This window comes from Somniosus microcephalus, chromosome 9, assembly GCF_052327205.1.
Source record: "Somniosus microcephalus isolate GS21.2 chromosome 9, FLI_Smic_1.0, whole genome shotgun sequence".
NCBI classification, from domain to species: domain Eukaryota; kingdom Metazoa; phylum Chordata; class Chondrichthyes; order Squaliformes; family Somniosidae; genus Somniosus; species Somniosus microcephalus.
Window position 1 is genome coordinate 100280938 of NC_140995.1, and position 19829 is coordinate 100300766.

At 46.9% G+C, this 19829-nt stretch overlaps 1 protein-coding gene across 1 annotated transcript in view; it reads left to right on the plus strand.

Annotated features, from left to right (window-relative positions):
- The window catches only part of otofa (otoferlin a), a 214899-nt gene that overhangs the window by 98224 nt on the left and 96846 nt on the right, over positions 1–19829 (plus strand). Inside the window, exons 24-27 of the mRNA XM_085998196.1 lie at positions 3867–4029; positions 10393–10523; positions 12036–12065; positions 13643–13768. Of these exons, the coding sequence (XP_085854322.1) occupies positions 3867–4029; positions 10393–10523; positions 12036–12065; positions 13643–13768 (450 nt within the window). The remainder of the gene's footprint in view (positions 1–3866; positions 4030–10392; positions 10524–12035; positions 12066–13642; positions 13769–19829) is intronic.

The following is a 19829-nucleotide window of genomic DNA, read 5'->3' on the forward strand; positions in this document are numbered from 1 at the left end:
TTTGGCCTCAACCTTCAGTGCCTGTATGGAATGCCAATCTAATTGTATCTTCCGGATCCATTCACGTCCTAGCAGTGGTGGTCCTCCATTTGGCAATACATATATATCAATTTTAGGTATTTCCTGGCCTTTATATGTCACTTTCACCCTTATTTTTCCTTTGGGGTAGACTTTTTACCCCGTATACGTCTTCAAGACAATCTCTGTAGCTTTCAAGGGTATGTGTGAAAATAGCCGCTTGTAGTCTCTTTGATTTATGACTGTTAGAGCTGACCCTGTGTCCAATTCCATTTCCACTTGGACTCCGTCTATCTTGAGTGTAACCCAGATAGTCTGGTGATCTTCCATTTTGGTTACATTATGTAGTTTCAGACAACCCAGCTCCTTGCTTCCGGAGTCTGTGTCACTTTTCTGTTCGTCTGAACCACTGTCCATCACCTGGTGTACCTTTTTGTACTTCTCCTGTGGAGATTTCTTACTGTTGGTTTTCTTCCCAGACCTGCAGACTCTTGCTATATGTCCTGTTTTCCCACACTGTCTGCACACTTGGTCCTTGAACCAACAATCTTTCTGGTCATGTGTTGTTCTGCTGCAGCGATAGCACTTCCCTGTTCCATAGGTCATTTCGTTGGTGCCATATTCTTGCGGTCTCCGTTGTATCTCTGCAGCGCCCCTTGTGGCTGCTTCATGTGATACTGCCATACTGAAAGCTTTGTCCAGCGTAAGGTCCTTTTCTGATAGAAGCCGTTTCTGGGTTCCTTCACTTTGTAGCCCACACACAAACTTGTCCCTTAACGTGTCTGCTAGTCCCGCTCCAAACTGGCAGTATTTCGATAGCTTGTGCAGTTCCGTTAGGTACTCAGCATTGCTTTCGTCTTTGTGTTGATTCCTTTTATGGAACTTAAATCGTTCTGCTATCAGCAGCGGTGTGGGGTTTAAGTGGTCCTGTAGGATTTCTACTATGCTTTCAAAATTCTTGTTTACCGGCTTCTCTGGGGTTATTAGATTTCGCAGTAATCCATAAGTTTTTGCACCCATGGAATTTAACAGAACCAGTGCTTTATTAGCATCTGGCACTTCATTCGCCCTGCAGTACACCTCAATATGTTCCACATATGTCGCCCAATCTTCGACTTCATTGTCGAACGTAGAGATACTGCCACTCTTCGGCATCCTTGGTTGTGCGTTAACTATCACCAATGGCGCCTCCTGCGCTTCCCCTTCTTCTCCGCTAGCACAAAATGGCGTCTCCCACGCTTTCCTTCCTTCCCGCGCTCGCCCTTCTTCTCTGCTGCGGCTTCTCAAAATGGCGTCTCCCACGCTCTTCCTTCTTCTCTGCGGCTCAATGGCGTCTCCCGCGTTCTCCCTGCTTCTCCGTGGCTCAATGGCGTCTCCCGCGCTCTCCCTGCTTCTCCGCGGCTCAATGGCACCTCCCGCGCTCTTCCTTCTTCTCCGCGGCTCAATGGCGTCTCCCCTTGCTTCGCCCCGCGGACCCTGATCAGCCCGTGATCCCTGGCTGTGCTCTGCGCGTTCTTCTTTTGATATTTTTCGACACCGCTCAGTCTAGAACCCGGCTGTTTCTTACCCTCTCTCCGGTTGCTTTATTTTTCCTCGACGCCGCTCGGTGTTCAACCCCCGGCTGTGCCCTGCGCTCTTCACCCTCTTACCCCGTCGACGCTGCTCGGCTCTCTCTCCGCCGTCGGTCGGCTCCAGCCGCCGCTGCTCGGGAAGGGTCTGCACTGGACCTGTCGTCGGTCTCTTACTGCTCGTTGTGGCTGGGGAACCAAGCCCGGCTCTCCACAGCCTCCCCAGCGAAGTTGGATCTCTGCCTGACTGCTGGGCGGTTGCTCGTGGTCGACACCCGTGTTCCTGGCCTCGACTATTTTTTTTTTTTCTTTTATGTTGCAGGTAGATTCGAATCGACACTCGTCGCCACTGTTAGATCCGTGGTTCAGTAGATAAATAATCACACGGATGCTGTACATTAACAAATAACAGGTCTTTACTGGAGGAGGGTAATCTCTAGACTGGGGTACAGAGGCATGCGCAAAGTGTGGTCACTGCCGGTACTACAGTATACAGGAGCTGTAAAAAGTAGTTCTGACTTAAAGGCACATACACTACACTTTGCTTCCTGTCTGCCAACCAGTTCTCTATCCAAGTCAGTACCTTTCCCCCAATCCCATGTGCTTTAACTTTGCATGCTAATCTCTTATGCGGGACCTTATCGAAAACCTTCTGAAAGTCCAAATACACGACATCCACTGGTTCTCCCTTATCTATTCTACCAGTTACATCCTCAAAAAATTCCAGTAGATTACTCAAGCATGATTTACCTTTTGTAAATCCATGTTGACTTTGTCCGATCCTGTCACTGTTTTCCAAGTGCTCTGCTATTACACCTTTTATAATGCATTTTCCCCACTACCGATGTCAGGCTTATAATTCCCCGTTTTCTCTCTACCACCTTTTTTAAATAGTGGGGTTACCTTAGCTACCCTCCAATCCATGGAAACTGTTCCAGAGTCTATAGAATTTTAAGACCGCTGGTTTGATTGCTTTTCAGCTGAGAAAACTGTCGGGAATCATGTTCAAAAAGACACCTGAAGATTATCTTTGAAGATGCAGTTCTCAAGGGGTAGTGGCTTAGAAATTGGATCGCACCCAAATCACTGTTCGCTGCACATGCCTAAAGAGGCGGGTGCAGCACCAAGGCCGGTGGCCTCATTAGTCTAGTACAGGTGAGCTGTGGATGCCAGCTGTGACCCCAGAGGCAAAGCACTAGTCATGAGGGGAATGAGATCAGCCAGTTGGGGAGCCCGCTGATGGTATATCGTAAGTACAGGAGGTGGGGGGAAGCATTCGGGAGGGGAGCGAGCGTGAGCCGGCAGCAGCCCGCAGATTTAATGTGGAGCCAGGAGGAGCGGTCCTGTTCCTTCTGGCTCCACATACAACTGATTTTTACTTACCTTTTTGCTGTCAGCCTCCAGCAGTCCCTTTAAAGACCACTGGTTTGATTGCTTTTCAGCTGAGAAAACTGTCGGGAATGAATTTCATAAATGGCACTTTTCTATGGGAGAAACCATGCATGCGTGAAAATTTGAATGGACTGCGCAGCCACTTAAAGGGACCGTGCACCCCAAAAAAGAGGGAACATTGCAGGGCATCCTAACTAATATAGCGTATGGGCATACCCAGCGCGAATGAGCGCACAACACATTGGACCCTTCAGCGCCCATTTCTCATCAGAAAAACAGATACTCCAATCCAATGTTCGAGGCCAATATCTCCAGGATGGATTAAAATCGTTCATGTAGAGGTGGAACACAGGGCTACAGGAACTCTAGTTGAGATCACCTTTGGGAGTTCTAACCTACAAAATGGACACAATAACAAGATCTGAGTTAATACCCCTGTCATCAGAATAAAGCAAGGCTAAGTATTGTATTATTGTTTGGTTATGGTGCAGAAAGGTCTTGAGAATTTTATATCAAGGGACACCTAGGTATTCTCACTTCATTCCTCCTTCACCTTAGTCTCTCATTCATGTCCCTGGGGAGCAGTCACAACTATTGATCTGGTGCTGCTGGCTACATGTGGAAGTTATCAGTTCTTTCCCAAGGAAGTTGCTCCAGCCGCCCAAGATATCTTACCTAGTAACCAAGCTGAGACTTGGTGAAATCCATCACACATGTGCCTGGCTGAACTCAATGTCAAGAAGAACTGCAGTTAAACTCACAATTGCAGCATTGTGGAGTGAGCATCATAATGACTGCATTAATGTAACAATCTGATACCGGCACTTTATTCTCTGGTATGGCAAGTGCGCTGTTCCTATTAACACTTTTCTGTTCCATTGCTAATAGGATCTACCAGAGAATGAACTTCTTCACCCTCCCCTTAATATCCGTGTGGTGGACTGTCGTGCTTTTGGCAGGTACACGCTGGTTGGTTCACATGCTGTCGGCTCCCTGAGAAAGTTCATCTACAGACCACCAGACAATAAAGTTCAGAACTGGGCAAATGCAGGTACGTTAGAACCGAAGGGGGGAAAAATTCAGTATCGCCCCGTTTGGGGCGCCATTATCGGCCGTGCGCAAAGTTTAGCGCCTGGTGCTAATTATCGCCTCCGACGGCAAACTTGGCTTTTATCGCCTCTGGAGGTGATTGGAGTGCTAAATCAGGCGCTTCACACCTGTCTTAAGGCGCAAAGGCCGAGGAGTGAGGCGCTACCTCAGAGCGCTGGCGAAGCAAGGAAGGGCAAATCAAAATGAACCTGCAAAATGCTGCTCAGTACCCAAAACTCCTTCACACAGTGTAGAATCTCTCCAGAAGTCTCTCTCTCTCAGAATGCGTGGTGCAAAAATGTCACCGACAAAAAAAGGCAGAAGCAGTCAGCTTTAAATAGCGCTCCCCCAGTCCCTTCCTGACTGCAAAACCGCTTCCCTCAACCTGTTGTTGCTAGCGGCAGGCGGTAAGGCAGGGGGCGCCACTCAATATCCGGTCCGGGGCGCTACCGGGGCATTGCGCACTCGACTAACGTCATGATCTGCCGGCGCAGGAGATCGTGGCGGTAGTGTTTAGTGCCGCCGCAAAATGTCTAGTTAATTTCACGAGCGGCGCAAACATCGCCGCGCCCGGGCGCTAGTTGCTTTGCGCCCCATTAGCGCCCTCTTAAGGCGCTAACAGGAGGCACAAACAACAGAATTTTTCCCCCAAAATTTTTTAGAAACATGGAAAGTTAATTGGGCCCAACAAGCCTATCAATTTCTGATAGCTCTCATCTGCTTGCTCACTTTCTCCGAGCGTCATCACCTGGAAATTTGTCCCTGGTACACGTGTATGGTTAACATGGCTCACTAAATCAGGTTTGCTGGACTATGAGGCGACAGGAGCTTGTGACTTGACCCTTGGGCTAACATTGTAATATTTCCAAGTCTTTCTTTGCCACAACCACCAGGGCCATCTTCATGATACATCTTCCTCATTATGTTTGCCTCTGGTTATATTCTGTTGCTATCCCTGTTTTCTAAAAGAAAGGAAAACTGATGTGGGAAATGGAAAACTATCTCTGTTGTAGGAGGAGCTGTTCACCTCAGGTTGAAACATAGGACACAGGAGGAGTTTTCCAGTCTTGCTGTGTATGTTTTCTGGTCTTCATAGAAATCATGACCAGGATAAGTAGCCAATGCCAGACCTTTCATCTTTAGTAGACCTGGGCAAGCAACTTTTCAGCCCTGCTCTATTTTAATTGATTTATAGATGCCTTTGTAAATTTACCTATTTCCATTTCAACAGCAAAGTGAACTCAGTAAAAGAATTTAACAAGCTATCTGATTTTGCTTATTTATTGTTGAATGTTATTGTTAAATATTTTGTATTCAATCTGCCTTCTATTTTTGTGTAACTAGTTTTTTTACAACTTTAAATATATGTGTCCAGTGTTCATTTTTTATCATATTTAGCAAGAAGAGTGATTCATTTCTTGATGTCATGATGTTTATTTTTGAAGTTAAAATCTGTATACACTGTAACTGTAACCAGGATTACCATCTCCTGGTATAGAAAGCTCAATTCATCTGAACATCTGCTACATTTTCTCTACCTATAGAATGCACTGTACCTCTCCTATCCACATGTCCTATAAACAATTACAACTTAATGCACAAAAATCCTACCTATGAAAAATCTAATACTGTTTAATACAGAAATCAAGGGTCTGACTTTATATTTTTGACACAGGTTTAGACATAAATGGGATTAGACACGAGCACAAGGAGCGATGCAAGGGTAAATTCACCAATCCTGTGCTCCCAGCAGGAAGCCATGCTCAAAGGGTCAGAGAAAGAGACTAAACGTTGTACTGAGGATTCTCCAAACCACACTCTCCTAGAGTTCAGCTCCACGCTGGAAGTACAGGATCGATGACTTACCCTGTCATTTCAAACCAAATGGACTTCACTCAACAGCACTTGTTAAGGGGTTCAGCACCACTTCAAGGGCAAAAAAATCTAATTGCGCTATAAACTACAGTTAAATCTAATTTAAATGTGTAGAGTATACAACCTCGTGTTGCGGAAGATCTGGGGGGTGGGGGGGAGGTGGAATTAATGTGTCCTTTGCGATTTTGACAAAGCAGGAGCCATTGCAAATAAGTAAAATCAGGCCTGATGTGTTAGCAGCTTTCCGGTGTATTTTAGCTGTTCCCCACTATTGCATTTCTATCTTTGAGAAAAGCTAGCCTTTTATTGCCTTCTTCACATACATGCCAACGGGTCACAAGCTCAAAGTGTGACAGTGCACTGAATGTAAAGAACTGGTACCTGTCTCACAGCAACCAGGGATTTACAAAACCTATGGAACTTGTAATGTCCAAAGCCATAATTATGTCTGTTTGATTCTTTATTTAGTTAGCATATGAAGACAGGAAGGAAACCCTGTAACATCTGATGTTGTTTAACATAATCCTACTTCAGGGGTTCTCAGTATAGTGGATGAGATTTGCTTGAGTGAAAATACGAAACAGCTCCAGTCATTATGGATAGGACTTTCCATTCCCTCACCATCCAATTCCAGGTGAATCTGGGATGGAAATGTGACAGGTCCCTTCATTGGCGCCAGAGCAACACAAAGCATTCTGGGGGTCAACATTGCCATGACAGCAAAGAAGGCCTGAAACATTAGAGCAATCAATCGCTGAGATGCTCTTTGTAAACAAACAATTAAAATTTCACTTTTTCCCTGTAGCACACTACATGACAGAAAGTGCCACAACAATTCTTTCTCTGTTCCCCACCCAGTGGCAGTGGAAATACCACTGGGAGCTTGACACAAACATTTAAATGAGTCTGACCCCAGAGAGGTCACTGGGGGGTCAGCACTCAGGGAAACAGTTGCATGCAAAGTCCACCCTGCCCATCGGATCGGAAAAGTGGCCCAATATTTGTTAATGGACATTTGCAGTGAAACTTGCTCATTTATTTCTCACGTGAATGGTAAGGTGGATCCAGTGTTTGCATTTCCCCAGTCATACTTCTAAAGAATGGAAGGAAAGGTTGTATCTGACTCTGCATTAAAGACACTTGGCTCCCCTTCTGTCCAGACTGTTTTGGGGCATAAACAAATTAATTCAAAGTGCCATGTTTTCCTACCACAGTATCAACAGTTTTGATGGGCCCTTTCTCCCCATCCCCTCTTGGAATGTAATAGGGTTGGAACTGAATTTCACTCAGTCCACCTTACAGGAATGAAGTGGGACTGAAAAATATCAGCACATACACCCTGGATCAGTGATGCACAAGTATACATGACAGGTGGCTTTGGGGATTTATGGTAATCATTGTAGATCAGCCAAGGAGTATATAAAAATTAAAAAAAAGTCAATAGGACTTAATGGGGGAGAAATTCATTCACATTCGCCAGTTTTTGGGTGAAAAACTAAGGTTGGGGGAAAATTCTGGGTCACAATTTCTCACCCCTAGAGGTCGATTTTGTCGAACCTGTCGGGAAGAAGGCGGGACTTCACGTTTTGGGTTTCTGACCCGCCTACTTCGACGTCTGGCCAATCCGCGCGATTTTCCCTTGATTGACCTTGTTGAGCCCGCCCAGCAGGCTCAGCAGGCCAATTAAGGGCCACCCGGCAACAGGTGACGTCACAGACTGCAATTTCATCTGTCAAGATTTCTGACAGATGAAATATCAGCGTTTTACAGCTGTTTGAAGCTGTCAAACACTGACAGTCTGATTTCTAAGATGAGTCCTTCTGCGCAGACTCATTTAGAAATCTCAGCAGCACTAAAAGCTGAAGGCTGTCACTTTTCACAGATCGCAGCCGTTCAGCTTTCAGTTCCGGCTGAGTGCTGTGCTCCCAACGGCTACAGGAAGAAAGGCTGTAAAGGTAAGTAAAGGTAAGTAAAAGTTCTTTACACACTTTAGACACACCAAACACACTTACCTTTACACTCGGGCAGCACGGTGGCATAGTGGTTAGCACTGTTGCCTCACAGCGCCAGGGACCCGGGTTCAAATCCGGCCTCGGGTGACTGTCTGTGTGGCGTTTGCACATTCTCCCCGTGTTTGCGTGGGTTTCCTCCGGGTGCTCCGGTTTCCTCCCACAGTCCAAAGATGTGCGGGTTAGGTTGATTGGCCATGATAAAAATTGGCCCTTAGTGTTAGGGGGGATTAAATACGTTACAGGGATAGGGCTTGGGTGGGATGGCTGTCAGTGTAGGGACCGGGTGCTAGGGTTTGGATGATCAGCCATGATCTCGTTGAATGGCGGAGCAGGCTCGAAGGGCCGAATGGCCTACTCCTGCGCCTATCTTCTATGTTTCTATGTTTCATGCACCCATCACTCACCTGAGCGCCGACATCGTGACCCCTCCAACTCCTTCAACCCGACAGCCCGCTGCTCTAACCTGGCGTGGTTTGGAGCCGTCGGGAAACCCACACGAAACCCCTCAAAATGGGGATTAGGCTAAAAACTGCCTGTTAACTACCTGTTAACAGGCAGTTAATTGGCACTAATCCCTTCCCGCCTGGTTTTGGCGGGTCCCAGTGCGGGGCAGGTACCCGCCGCCCCTAAAACTTACGTGGGGCGGGGTTTTGGGCGGGATGGTGTCAGGACCGCCAAAGTCGGGATTTCCCCCCCCCCCCCACACGCCTGAAACCCCGCCTGACGGCTCCCCGAAAATCTTGCCCCTAGTCTCTCCCAGAGGTTCACTGGCTGCTAAATTGGAAGCCAGTGGCTTCCAAGTACACAGGGCACCCGCCTCAAACAGGGGTTCGGTGCTTTGAGCCCAGTTATTTTGGGTCTTCAGCAGTCTAACCTGGACCCTTAAAGGGGCCGCTGGAGACCGCCCACAAAAAGGTAAACAAACTCCTCCTGGCTTCACAAAGATACTGCAGGTCACTGCCGGCCCAGACTTGCCCCCCTCTGCTTTGCTTCCCCCCCTCCCCCCAGGACCTCCCTGCGGGTCAGCCCAATGTCAGAGCTGGGCAAACTCCTGAGGCCCCAATCGGGCGTCATGATGCAGCTCGCCTGTTTTATGCAGATGAGGCCCAAGGCCCAATTTCAAACAAACCTCAGGCTGCATCTTTGGGTGGGCATTCATTTCACACCGGTGACCAATACAAGTTGAATTTCTCCTCCTCCAATGTTCTTTAAACCTTTTTTCTGTCATATTTTTAGTTTTATTTTTCTCTCCTAATTTTAGTCATGAGAGCTGACATGCAGTGTGCTCTCAAACATCTGCCAATGGCGTTCTTGGCCACCACAAGGTCCATGAATGAGAGCTGACATGCAGTGTGCTCTCAAACATCTGCCAATGGCGTTCTTGGCCACCACAAGGTCCATGAATGAGAGCTGACATGCAGTGTGCTCTCAAACATCTGCCAATGGCGTTCTTGGCCACCACAAGGTCCATGAGAAGGATGACTTAGCTTCTGATGGTCTTCCCTTTGTGGGGAAGCTTGAGGGGTGATAAACCTACATCTTAAAAACCAGTGCACTGTGTCACCACATTGCCCAGATAAGTAGTTAATGTTTGAGAAACAATTATGTTTCCATAATATATTGTTATTAGGTAAAGTTGTGGAGATGTGCTGACTCCTTAAGTAAATGGTTATAAGTTGCAGTCGATGGGCTATGACAATCAATCCAATGTGGTTCTTGGATCAATGGAGAAAGCAGAAAGTATTGAAAATATACATTAGCATTACAAAAGAGACAATATCCTGTTATTTCTCTTTCCAATAATGACAAAACTTCTGTGTGTTTCCAGCATTTTCTGCTTTATTTTAGATGACCAACATGTGCAGTTTTTGCCATTTGATACAATGGAGAAAGTGCTTTCAGTGAGCATAGCATTCCGTCTCAGTGCAGGGAAAATTGGCTTTATCCACCTGCTCCACTTTAGAAGCACATCTCGCAGAGGTCAACTAATGACGAGTGGTCCACAACCATCCTCAAGGAATTGAGTGGGCACAAGATGGAAATAAACTGGAATAGTTGGGTGGGAAAAATTAATATAATGATAGCCTTGGAGAGAAAATTATACTGGAATAGTTTTAGAAAGGCGCATTAGCAATTTCAGTGCAGAGCCTGGATAAGTAAACTTACTTTATTTTACATGATAGAGAAATGAAGTTCTCAAAGGGCTACATGACTATCATATTGTTACCAATAATACTGCATCCTTCCTGGTTGGCATGTATTTTGTCACATATCAATGTGACGTAACCTTCACCCACATGACATTTGCAGTCTACTTTTGTCTCGCCTCCAACCTCTGGAGCTTTTCCATCCATATTCTGATATTTTTCTCTCCTTGTTCTGTCCTTGTCTTTTTCTGTCTGTCCCTGTCTTCTGGATTTCCACTGGTTTCTGTTCAGCTAAACTAATGAATGGATACCTAGCACTGGCAAATGGAGGCCCGATCTCTCGCCCTGCAGGTGATATCAACATTAATATGGAAACGGGGATTCCAGTGAAGAAAATAGAGACTGTTGTCAAGCTGGATGCTGTAAGTATGGCCTTGATATTAACCTCCCCACCGCCCCCACCTCCCCCCCCCCCATGCCCTCCCCACGATGGGTGGCAGAGGGTTGGGGGAGGGTTAAAAAGTGAAATGTGCAGAATGTGACCCCAGCTCGTCTCACCCGCCGCCATTTTTACCGTGAGGGATATCAGGGTGTCTGAGTGTCCCGCCGTGGAGAGGCAGGATGCTTATTGAGGTATTTAAATCAGGCTCCTACAGTGTAATTGAGAGCCCGATTTGAAGTTAACTCGTGCCGGTGGGTTTCCCAGGGATCAGGAAACCCGGCAGTGAAATGGAGACGGGAGCTGCCGGCTCCACAAGGTAAGTGGCTGTTCCAGCACTCCTTGTGGGCCTTGAGGAGCATGGGTGCTCTCTCCAGGCTCCTCTTCGGCATCCCTTCATCGGCTGCTGGCTCTCTAAGCTGGGGCCCTTGCACTCATGTGGAACCTGCCTCAGTAAATTTTGCTAGTGGGCTGCTCTCACTCTATCCAGCAGATTGAGCCCATTTGTGTGCTGTGGTATGGAGGCCTACAGGTCAGGCGGTTCTCAGCTTCAATGCTTGGTCTCTGCAGAATTAGCTCACTTCAGCCAGTGAGGTCACTGCAGCCAACCTCCCGGGGTGAAGAAGGAAAACAATCTGCCAAGTTGCTGCTGCTGCTGACTCCAGTGACTTGTGCTGGTGGAATATGTCAGATGAAGATGGGACAATGACCTCAACAGACAACTAGGCTGCTGGCATTCACTGTCTAGGCTCACAAATAAAGAATGGCTACGGGCAAGGAACCTCTGCACTGGGGCGTGGGTCTGTGCACGCAATCCCAAAAACTGCTGGTCTGGCATTGGCAAACACATCGGGGAGAAGTCAGGATCAGAAAGATAATCAAACACACCTCCTTGTGGTCAATTCAGTGGCATTAGCAGAGGCCTAGAAGCAGGTCACATGCTAATCTCTGTAATGGATGGTATTGTTGACTAGGGATGTTTTTACCCTTATAAAAGGATTGGGATAATAAAAGTATCAATTTTGATCATCAACAGCGAGGTGAAATGAGATGCGTTGGTACATCTGATACTCTGCTCTATCCAGCATGATGAACCCCAGTACTTTGCTGTCAAAACCCTGCAACTGGTGATCTCCATTGGGTCTGTGAGGTTTAGTTCTGTCGAGTCCACAGAGACATATGAGAACCCCTTCTAACACTGTTCCCAGACTATACCTGTGGGTTTAGCGAGTTTCAGAATGCCAGGCTCTCGCAATAATTTATGTTCATAAGCATATTTTGTGATTTCTCATTTTAATTCATTTTTAGCATCGTCTTGTGAGTGCTCTTGTTTTTCAAACATATAAAATATTTTTATTATCCACATGGATCTGTGTTTCTTTTATGTTCTCGTGCTCTATTTCTGATCAAGATAGAGACAGTATTTTCATGATATCTGTTATTAATTTTGTGATGCTGACATCATCTCATTTTGTTTGTTTCCATTTGATGACAGAACTCTGATGCTGTTGTCAAAGTTGATGCGGTAAGTTGAAATACTGTAGCAGTATTTCCATAGAAATTCAATTCCTATGAGGAAAAGGATCAAGTTGTTGTTGGTTGTTGTTATTCTAGTCTCAAACCTTTTTAAGGCTACAATTTCTCAGTTTCTTCAGAAGAGACAGTAACAAGAAATATTCAGAGTGGCTATATCATTGTTTTCATAAAAGCATGTCTCTAAAAGTTGTGTACAGAAAGTGTCTGTGCTATTTATTCTGCTGAAGATATTCCATGATATAAAGGGATGTTGAAGTGCATGTAGACTCCACATGAGCACAGACTCGGGGCTTTATCCAGGATCCCACCAATCCGTGCAATGAGAAGCTACCACTCGCACTCGGTGGGGGTTGCTATGCCCGTACACTGAAACCATGGTGATAATAAGACATGAAAATAGCAACATTTGTCACAGAACTTTCTTAAATGTTTCCTTTTCAAAAGGGTCACCAGGTCTGCAGGTCATATTCACGTTTGAGCAGGGGGATGAACCCTTTCTCCCTGCCCCAACTAAAAAAGAGTTTTAAAAAAACCAACCTGATGGGAGGTTGGCAGGAAGATACCTGGGCAAAAAAAAGGGCCAACTTAACATACAATCAGAATATGTGTTCCAAATTTAGAAATAGACAAAAAAATTTAATATCACATTCACCAATGAGACCAGAATCCAACCAATTTCCCAAACCTTTCCTTAGCCAGGTTTTATTTTCAATAAAATATTTCATAGAATGGTTACAGCACAGAAGGAGGCCAATCAGCCCATCAAGCCCGTGCCGGCTCTCTGCAAGAGCACTTCAGCTAGTCCCACTCCCCTGCCCTTTCCCCGTGGCCCTGCAAAAAAAATTCCTTCAGGTACTTATCCAATTGCCTTTTGAAAGCTACAATTGAGTCTGCCTCCACCACCCTCTCAGGCAGTGCATTCCAGATCCTAACCACTCACTGCGTAAAAAAGTTTTTCCTCATGTCGCCTTTGGTTCTTTTGCCAATCACCTTAAATCTGTGTCCTCTGGTTCTCGACCCTTCCGCCAATGGGAAGAGTTTCTCTGTATCTACTCTGTCCAGACCCCTCATGATTTTGAACACCTCTATCAAATCTCCTCTCAATCTTCTCTGCTCTAAGGAGAACAACCCCAGCTTCTCCAGTCTATCCACGTAACTGAAGTCCCTCATCCCTGGAATCAATCTCGTAAATCTTTTCTGCACCCTCTCTAAGGCCTTCACATCCTTCCTAAAGTGCAGTGCCCAGAATTGGACACAATACTCCCCCAGTTGAGGCCAAATCAGTGTTTTATACAGGTTCATCATAATTTCCATGCTTTTCTACGCTATACCTCTATTCATGAAGCCTCAATTTTATTTCAGTGATAGAATGGCATAACTAAATTTATTTTCATGCTGAAAGCAAAAATGGCAGCCAAAGAGGTTAAAAAATGACCTATGCATCGTCCATCAAATAATTATAATCCTATTAAGAATGGCCACTGAAAACCAGAGAACTGACACATTAGAAACCTTCCATTGCTCCAACTGATTGTTACCTTTCCCACATGTGTTTCTTGTCTCTAGAATGAAGATGAGAAACCAAAAAAGAAGAAGAAAAAGAAGGGAGAGGAAGCAGATGAGGAGGAGCCTGATGAAAGCATGCTGGACTGGTGGTCAAAATATTTTGCCTCCATTGAAACTCTCATGGAGGTATGCCCTGATTTAGATGTACAATGTGATGTAAAGAGCGAATTATAGAATACATTCATGTGTCAGTAATGCAATGTAAAACATTCTGAGGCACACTTTACACCAGATGTGCACTCTGCACATGACAATAAAATGGAGCAGCACCTAGTGTTCTAGGAACCTATGCACAGTCTAAGCACAAGGCTCAATAAGGACCCACACTTTTATGCTAATCAGGGGTCCAACTATAATGCAGCTGGAGAGCACCCCTTGCTCTTCTTAAAAAAGTGCCTTGGGATCTTTTATATCCACCTGAACAGGCAGATAGAGCTATAGTTTAACGCCTCATCCAAAAGATGGCAATTCTGACAATACACCACTCCCTCAATACTACAATGAAGTGTAAGCCTAGATTATGTGCTCAAGTACTGCAGTGGGGCTCCTGGGTAACCCTCTATTTCAAATGGGGCCACACTACATTGCTGTACCTACCTCCGAAAACCAATCCTAGAAAGGAGTTATCATTCTCAACATCATTTATTATCTGTTAGAAACATAGAAATATAGAAACATAGAAGATAGGAGCAGGAGTAGGCCATTCGGCCCTTCGAGCCTGCTCCGCCATTCAATGAGATCATGGCTGATCATCCAAATTCAGTACCCTGTCCCTGCCTTCTCCCCATATCCCTTGATCCCTTTAGTCTTAAGAAATATATCCAACTCCGTCTTGAATATATTTAATGAACTGGCCTCCACCGCCCTCTGTGGCAGAGAATTCCAGAGGTTCACCACTCTCTGGGTAAAGAAATTCCTTCTCATTTCAGTCCTAAATGGCTTACCCCTTATCCTCAAAACTATGACCCCTGGTTCTGGACTCCCCGGCCATCAGAAACATCCTTCCTGCATCTATTCTGTCCAGGCCTGACAGAATTTTATAGGTTTCGATGAGATCCCCTCTCAATCTTCTAAACTCCAGTGAGTATAAGCCCAATCGACACAGTCTCTCCTCATACGTCATTCCTGCCATCCCAGGTATCAGCCTGGTGAATCTTCGCTGCACTCCTTCCATGGCAAGAACATCCTTCCTCAGGTAAGGCGACCAAAACTGCACACAATACTCAAGGTGCGGTCTCACCAAGGCCCTGCACAACTGTAGCAAGACATCCTTGTTCTTGTACTCGAACCCTCTTGCTACGAAGGCCAACATACCATTTGCCTTCTTAACCGCCTGCTGCACCTGCATGCTTACCTTCAGCGACTGGTGCACAAGAACACCCAGGTCTCTTTGCACGTCCCCTTCTCCCAATCTATTGCCATTCAAATAATAATCTGCCTTCCTGTTTTTGCCACCAAAGTGGATAACCTCACATTTATCCACATTATAGTGCATTTGCCACATTTCTGCCCAATCACCCAACCTGTCCAAATCGTACTGGAGTTTCATGACATCCTCACAGCATACCCTCCCACCCAGCTTTGGGTCGTCTGCAAATTTGGAGATATTACATCCAATTCCCTCGTCCAGATCATTAATATATATTGTGAACAGCTGGGGTCCTAGGACCGATCCTTGCGGTACCCCACTAGTCACTGCCTGCCACTCGGTAAATGACCCGTTCATTCCAACTCTTTGCTTTCTGTCCGCCAACCAGTTCTCTATCCAAGTCAATACCTTGCCCCCAATCCCATGTGCCTTAATTTTGCATGTTAATCTCTTATGTGAGACCTTATCGAAAGCCTTCTGAAAGTCCAAATACACCACATCCACTGGTTCTCCCTTATCTATTTTACCAGTTACATCCTCAAAAAATTCCAGTAGGTTAGTCAAGCATGATTTACCTTTTGTAAATGCATGTTGACTTTGTCCGATCCTGTCACTGCTTTCCAAGTGCTCTGCTATTACATCTTTCATAATGGACTCTAGCATTTCCCCACTACCGATGTCAGGCTTACCGGTCTATAATTCCCCGCTTTTTCTCTACCACCTTTTTTGAATAGTGGGGTAACATTAGCTACCCTCCAATCCATGGGTACTGTTCCAGAGTCTATCGAGTTCTGGAAGATGACCAGCAATGCATCTACTATTTCTAGGGCCACTTCCTTAAGTACCCTGGGATGTAGATTATCAGGCCCTGGGGATTTATCGGCCTTTAGTCCCATCAATTTTCCTAACACTATTTCCCTACAAATACTGATTTCTTTCAGTTCCACCCTTTCATCAGACCCTATGTTCCCCGACATCTCTGGGAGGTTATTTGTGCTCTCCTTTGTGAAGACAGAACCAAAATATGTATTTAGTTGGTCTGCCATTTCTTTGTTCCCCATTATAAATTCCCCTGATTCTGACTGCAAGGGACCTACGCTTGACTTCACCAATCTTTTTCTCTTCACATATCTATAAAAGCTTTTACAGTCAATTTTTATGTTCTTTGCAAGCTTACTCTCATATTCTATTTTCCCTTTCTTAATTAATCCCTTTGTCCTCCTTTGTTGAATCCTAAACTGCTCCCAATCCTCAGGGTTATTGCTTTTTCTGGCCAATTTATATGTCCTCTCCTTGGACCTTATGCTATCCCTAATTTCCCTTGTTAGCCACGGTTGCGTCACCATTTTTGTTTTATTTTTATGCCAAACTGGGATGAACAAATTCTGTAGCTCATCCATTCAGTCTTTGAATGTTTGCCATTGCCTAGCCACCATCAACCCTTTGAGTGCCATTCCCCAATCAATCCTACCCAACTTGCTCCTCAGACCATCGTAGTTTCCTTTATTTAAATTGAGGACCCTAGTCTCTGAGTCAACTACTTCATTCTCCATCTTAATGAAGAATTCGATCATGTTATGATCGCTCCGACCCAAGGGGCCTCGTACAACAAGATTGCTAATTAATTCTTTCTGGTTACATAATACCCAGTCTAAGATGGCCTGGTCTCTGGTTGGTTCCTCGACATATTGGTCCAGGAAACCATCCTGTAAACACTCCAGGAATTCCACCTCCACAGTATTGTTACAAATTTGGTTGGCCCAATCTATATGTAGATTAAAGTCACCCATGATGACTGCTGTGCCCTTATTGCACGCTTCTTTAATTTCCCTTTTAATGCCATCCCCAACCTCCGCCTTACTGTTTGGATGTCTATATACCACTCCCACTAACGTTTTTTTCCCCTCAGTATTCCTCAATTCTACCCATACAGATTCCACATCATCAGAGCTAACATCCTTCATTACAATTGTGTTAATCCCTTCTTTAACCAGTAATGCTACCCCACCTCCCTTTCCTTTTTGCCTATCTTTCCTGAATATCAAATACCCCTGGATGTTGAGTTCCCAGTCTTGGCCATCCTTGAGCCACATTTCCGTAATCCCAACCAAATCATATTCGTTTACCTCTATTTGCGCAGCCAATTCATCCACCTTATTACAAATGCTGCTTGCATTAAGACATAAAGGCCTAGAAATTCAGTTGTTTGTGCCAGCCGCTAGCGCCTTAGGAGGAGGAGAAGTGGGGTGCTAAGCGGCTAGCGCCCGGGCGCAGCGCGATCTGCGCCTCTCGCGAACTTCAGTTAAGATTTAGCGGTGGCGCAAAACCTTTGCGCGCGCTCAGCTGCGCGCGTAGATCCTGACGTCATTTCATGGTGCAACGCCCTTTGTGCGCCCCAAACCGGAAATTCAGTGGTGCCGGCCTATTGTGCGCCTGGCGCCCCTAGCGACTGGTAGAGGGGAACGGTTCCCAGTCGCTGCGGGGCGCGGGTGGCGCTAATTAAAGGGGACTCCTCCTGCAGTATAAATGGCAGCCATTTTGCACCACTCCTTCTTTGTGAGAGACGGACCTTTGGAGAGAGACAAAGGTAGAGAGCTCTCTGGTTTGGCTCAACACTCGCACAGGTACTTGTGGCTTCAGGCCACAGCTTTGCACTTGTCTTTAACTTCAGAGTCATAGCATTGATTGGAAACATATAATGGGGGCTGCAATGGGTGGAAACGTTGGGCTTCTCCATTGCATTCAAAGGGCTCAGAGACGCCGTGAGAGAGTGCCAGTCATGGCCAGACGGAGAAGGGGCAACAGGCGTCGGCAAAGGAGGCCTTGCCCACCCAGGGTATACCGCCAGCAGTTCTCATATCTGAACATGTCTGAGGAGCAGTGTGTTCGGAGGCTGCGATTCAGAAGGGCGGTGGTCACTGAGATCTGCCACCTGCTTCGCGGAGATCTGCAGCCACAGCTGAGGAGCAGGACGTCTCTGTCGGTGGCAGTGAAGGTGACAGTGGCTCTCAACTTCTATGCCACCGGCTCCTTCCAATCCGCTACTGGGGACATTTCTAACATCTCCCAGTTTGCGGTACATTGCTGCATCCGCCAGGTGACCAATGCCCTTTTCAGAAGGAGACGTCAGTTCATCTCCTTCCCCATGACCGTTGACAAGCAGCAACAGCGTGCAATGGGCTTTGCAGCATTAGCGGCCTTCCCCATGGTGCAGGCCACCATTGACTGCACGCATGTGGCTTTGCGGGCACCTCTGGAGAATGCCGAGGATTACCGCAACCGGAAGGGCTACCATTCGCTCAACGTGCAGTTGGTGTGTGAAACAGGCAGCTCATCCTAGCTGTCAATGCCCGCTTTCCAGGCAGCAGCCACGATGCCTTCATCCTGCGCCAGACTTCTGTGGCAGACATGTTCGAGGCCCAGCCTCACCCACGAGGATGGCTTCTCGGGGACAAAGGCTATCCTTTGTGCACCTGGCTGATGACCCCGCTCCATGCGCCCAGCACCCCTGCTGAAGAGGGATACAATGAGAGCCATCAAGCAACCAGGAACATCATTGAGCAAACAATCGGGGTGCTGAAGCAACGGTTCCGCTGTCTGGATCGTTCCGGGGGAGCCCTACAGTACTCGCCTGAGCGAGTCTCCCATTTCGTTGTCGTGTGCTGCATGCTGCACAACCTGGCTATCCGCAGGACTCAGCCACTGCCAGCAGACATTGGAGGACCACCGGAGGAGGAGGAGGAGGAGGACCAGCACAGGAGGGAGGCAGAAAGTGCAAGGGCCGCCCGTCGGCGGCTTATTGCAAGTTGGTTCTAGGCCCCCTCTCAGGGAATGGCTTGTGCCAATGGCAGAAGATGAATGTAGTCGCTCCACAAGCCCTCAGCCGAGCAGGGCAACCAGGACTTCCAAAAGAAAGCATGGACAGTGCGATTTAAGAACATTTTTTACTATGATACCTCTGTGCCCTTCCCACATGACAAACTAATGGAGAGAAGCCCCCGCCAAAAACACAAATGCACCAGTCTCGGCCTTTACAAGTAAAACAAATATACCAGTCTCGACCTTTAAATATGAAACAAATACATCAGTCTCGGCCTTTAAATATGAAACAAATACACCTGTCTCGGCTTTTATATATGAAACAAATACACCAGTCTCAGCTTTTATAAGTAAAACAAAACATTTGGCCACACCTTCTACTTTTCCCCCTGCGAGGGTGATCCTTTTCGCTTCCGTGACTGGCCCCTACCCGCCCTGCAGCTCCTCCTCAATGGGACCCCAGTGGCTGCAGCAAGGCTGGGGGAAGGCTGCTGAGGGTCAGATGATGAGATGGCAGATGCCCTTGGGGGTCGGCCTGGACCAGCTCTGTGACTGGAGGGGCCGGCTGCTGACTGCTCCAACTCTGCTTGGGCGGCAGCAGTCTGTCCAACAGCTGGTGGCAGCTGCAATGGAGGAGTGACGGTGTTGGCTGCAGGAATGCTGCCAACCTGACAGATCACAGGCACTCCCTGGTCGGCTGAGACATTGGCACGCGCACGGGCCAGCACTGCAGCATGCGCAGCAATCTGCTGAGGCACAGACTGCTGGGCTACTGCGGCACAGCGAGTGCCCCGGCGATGCCTGGCCGATCCAGCGAGTGTGGCAGCAGTTAGTGCCCGTGTGGCCCTGGTCTGTGTCTGCATGACAGCAGCCAGTGAATGCACGGCACGACTGAGCACTTGGCTAGAAGCCGCCTGTAAAGCAGCGAAGTCCTGCTGACTCCTAGCCTGTGCTGCCGCGATGTCCTGCAGACTCCTGGCCTGTGCTGCACTGAATTGT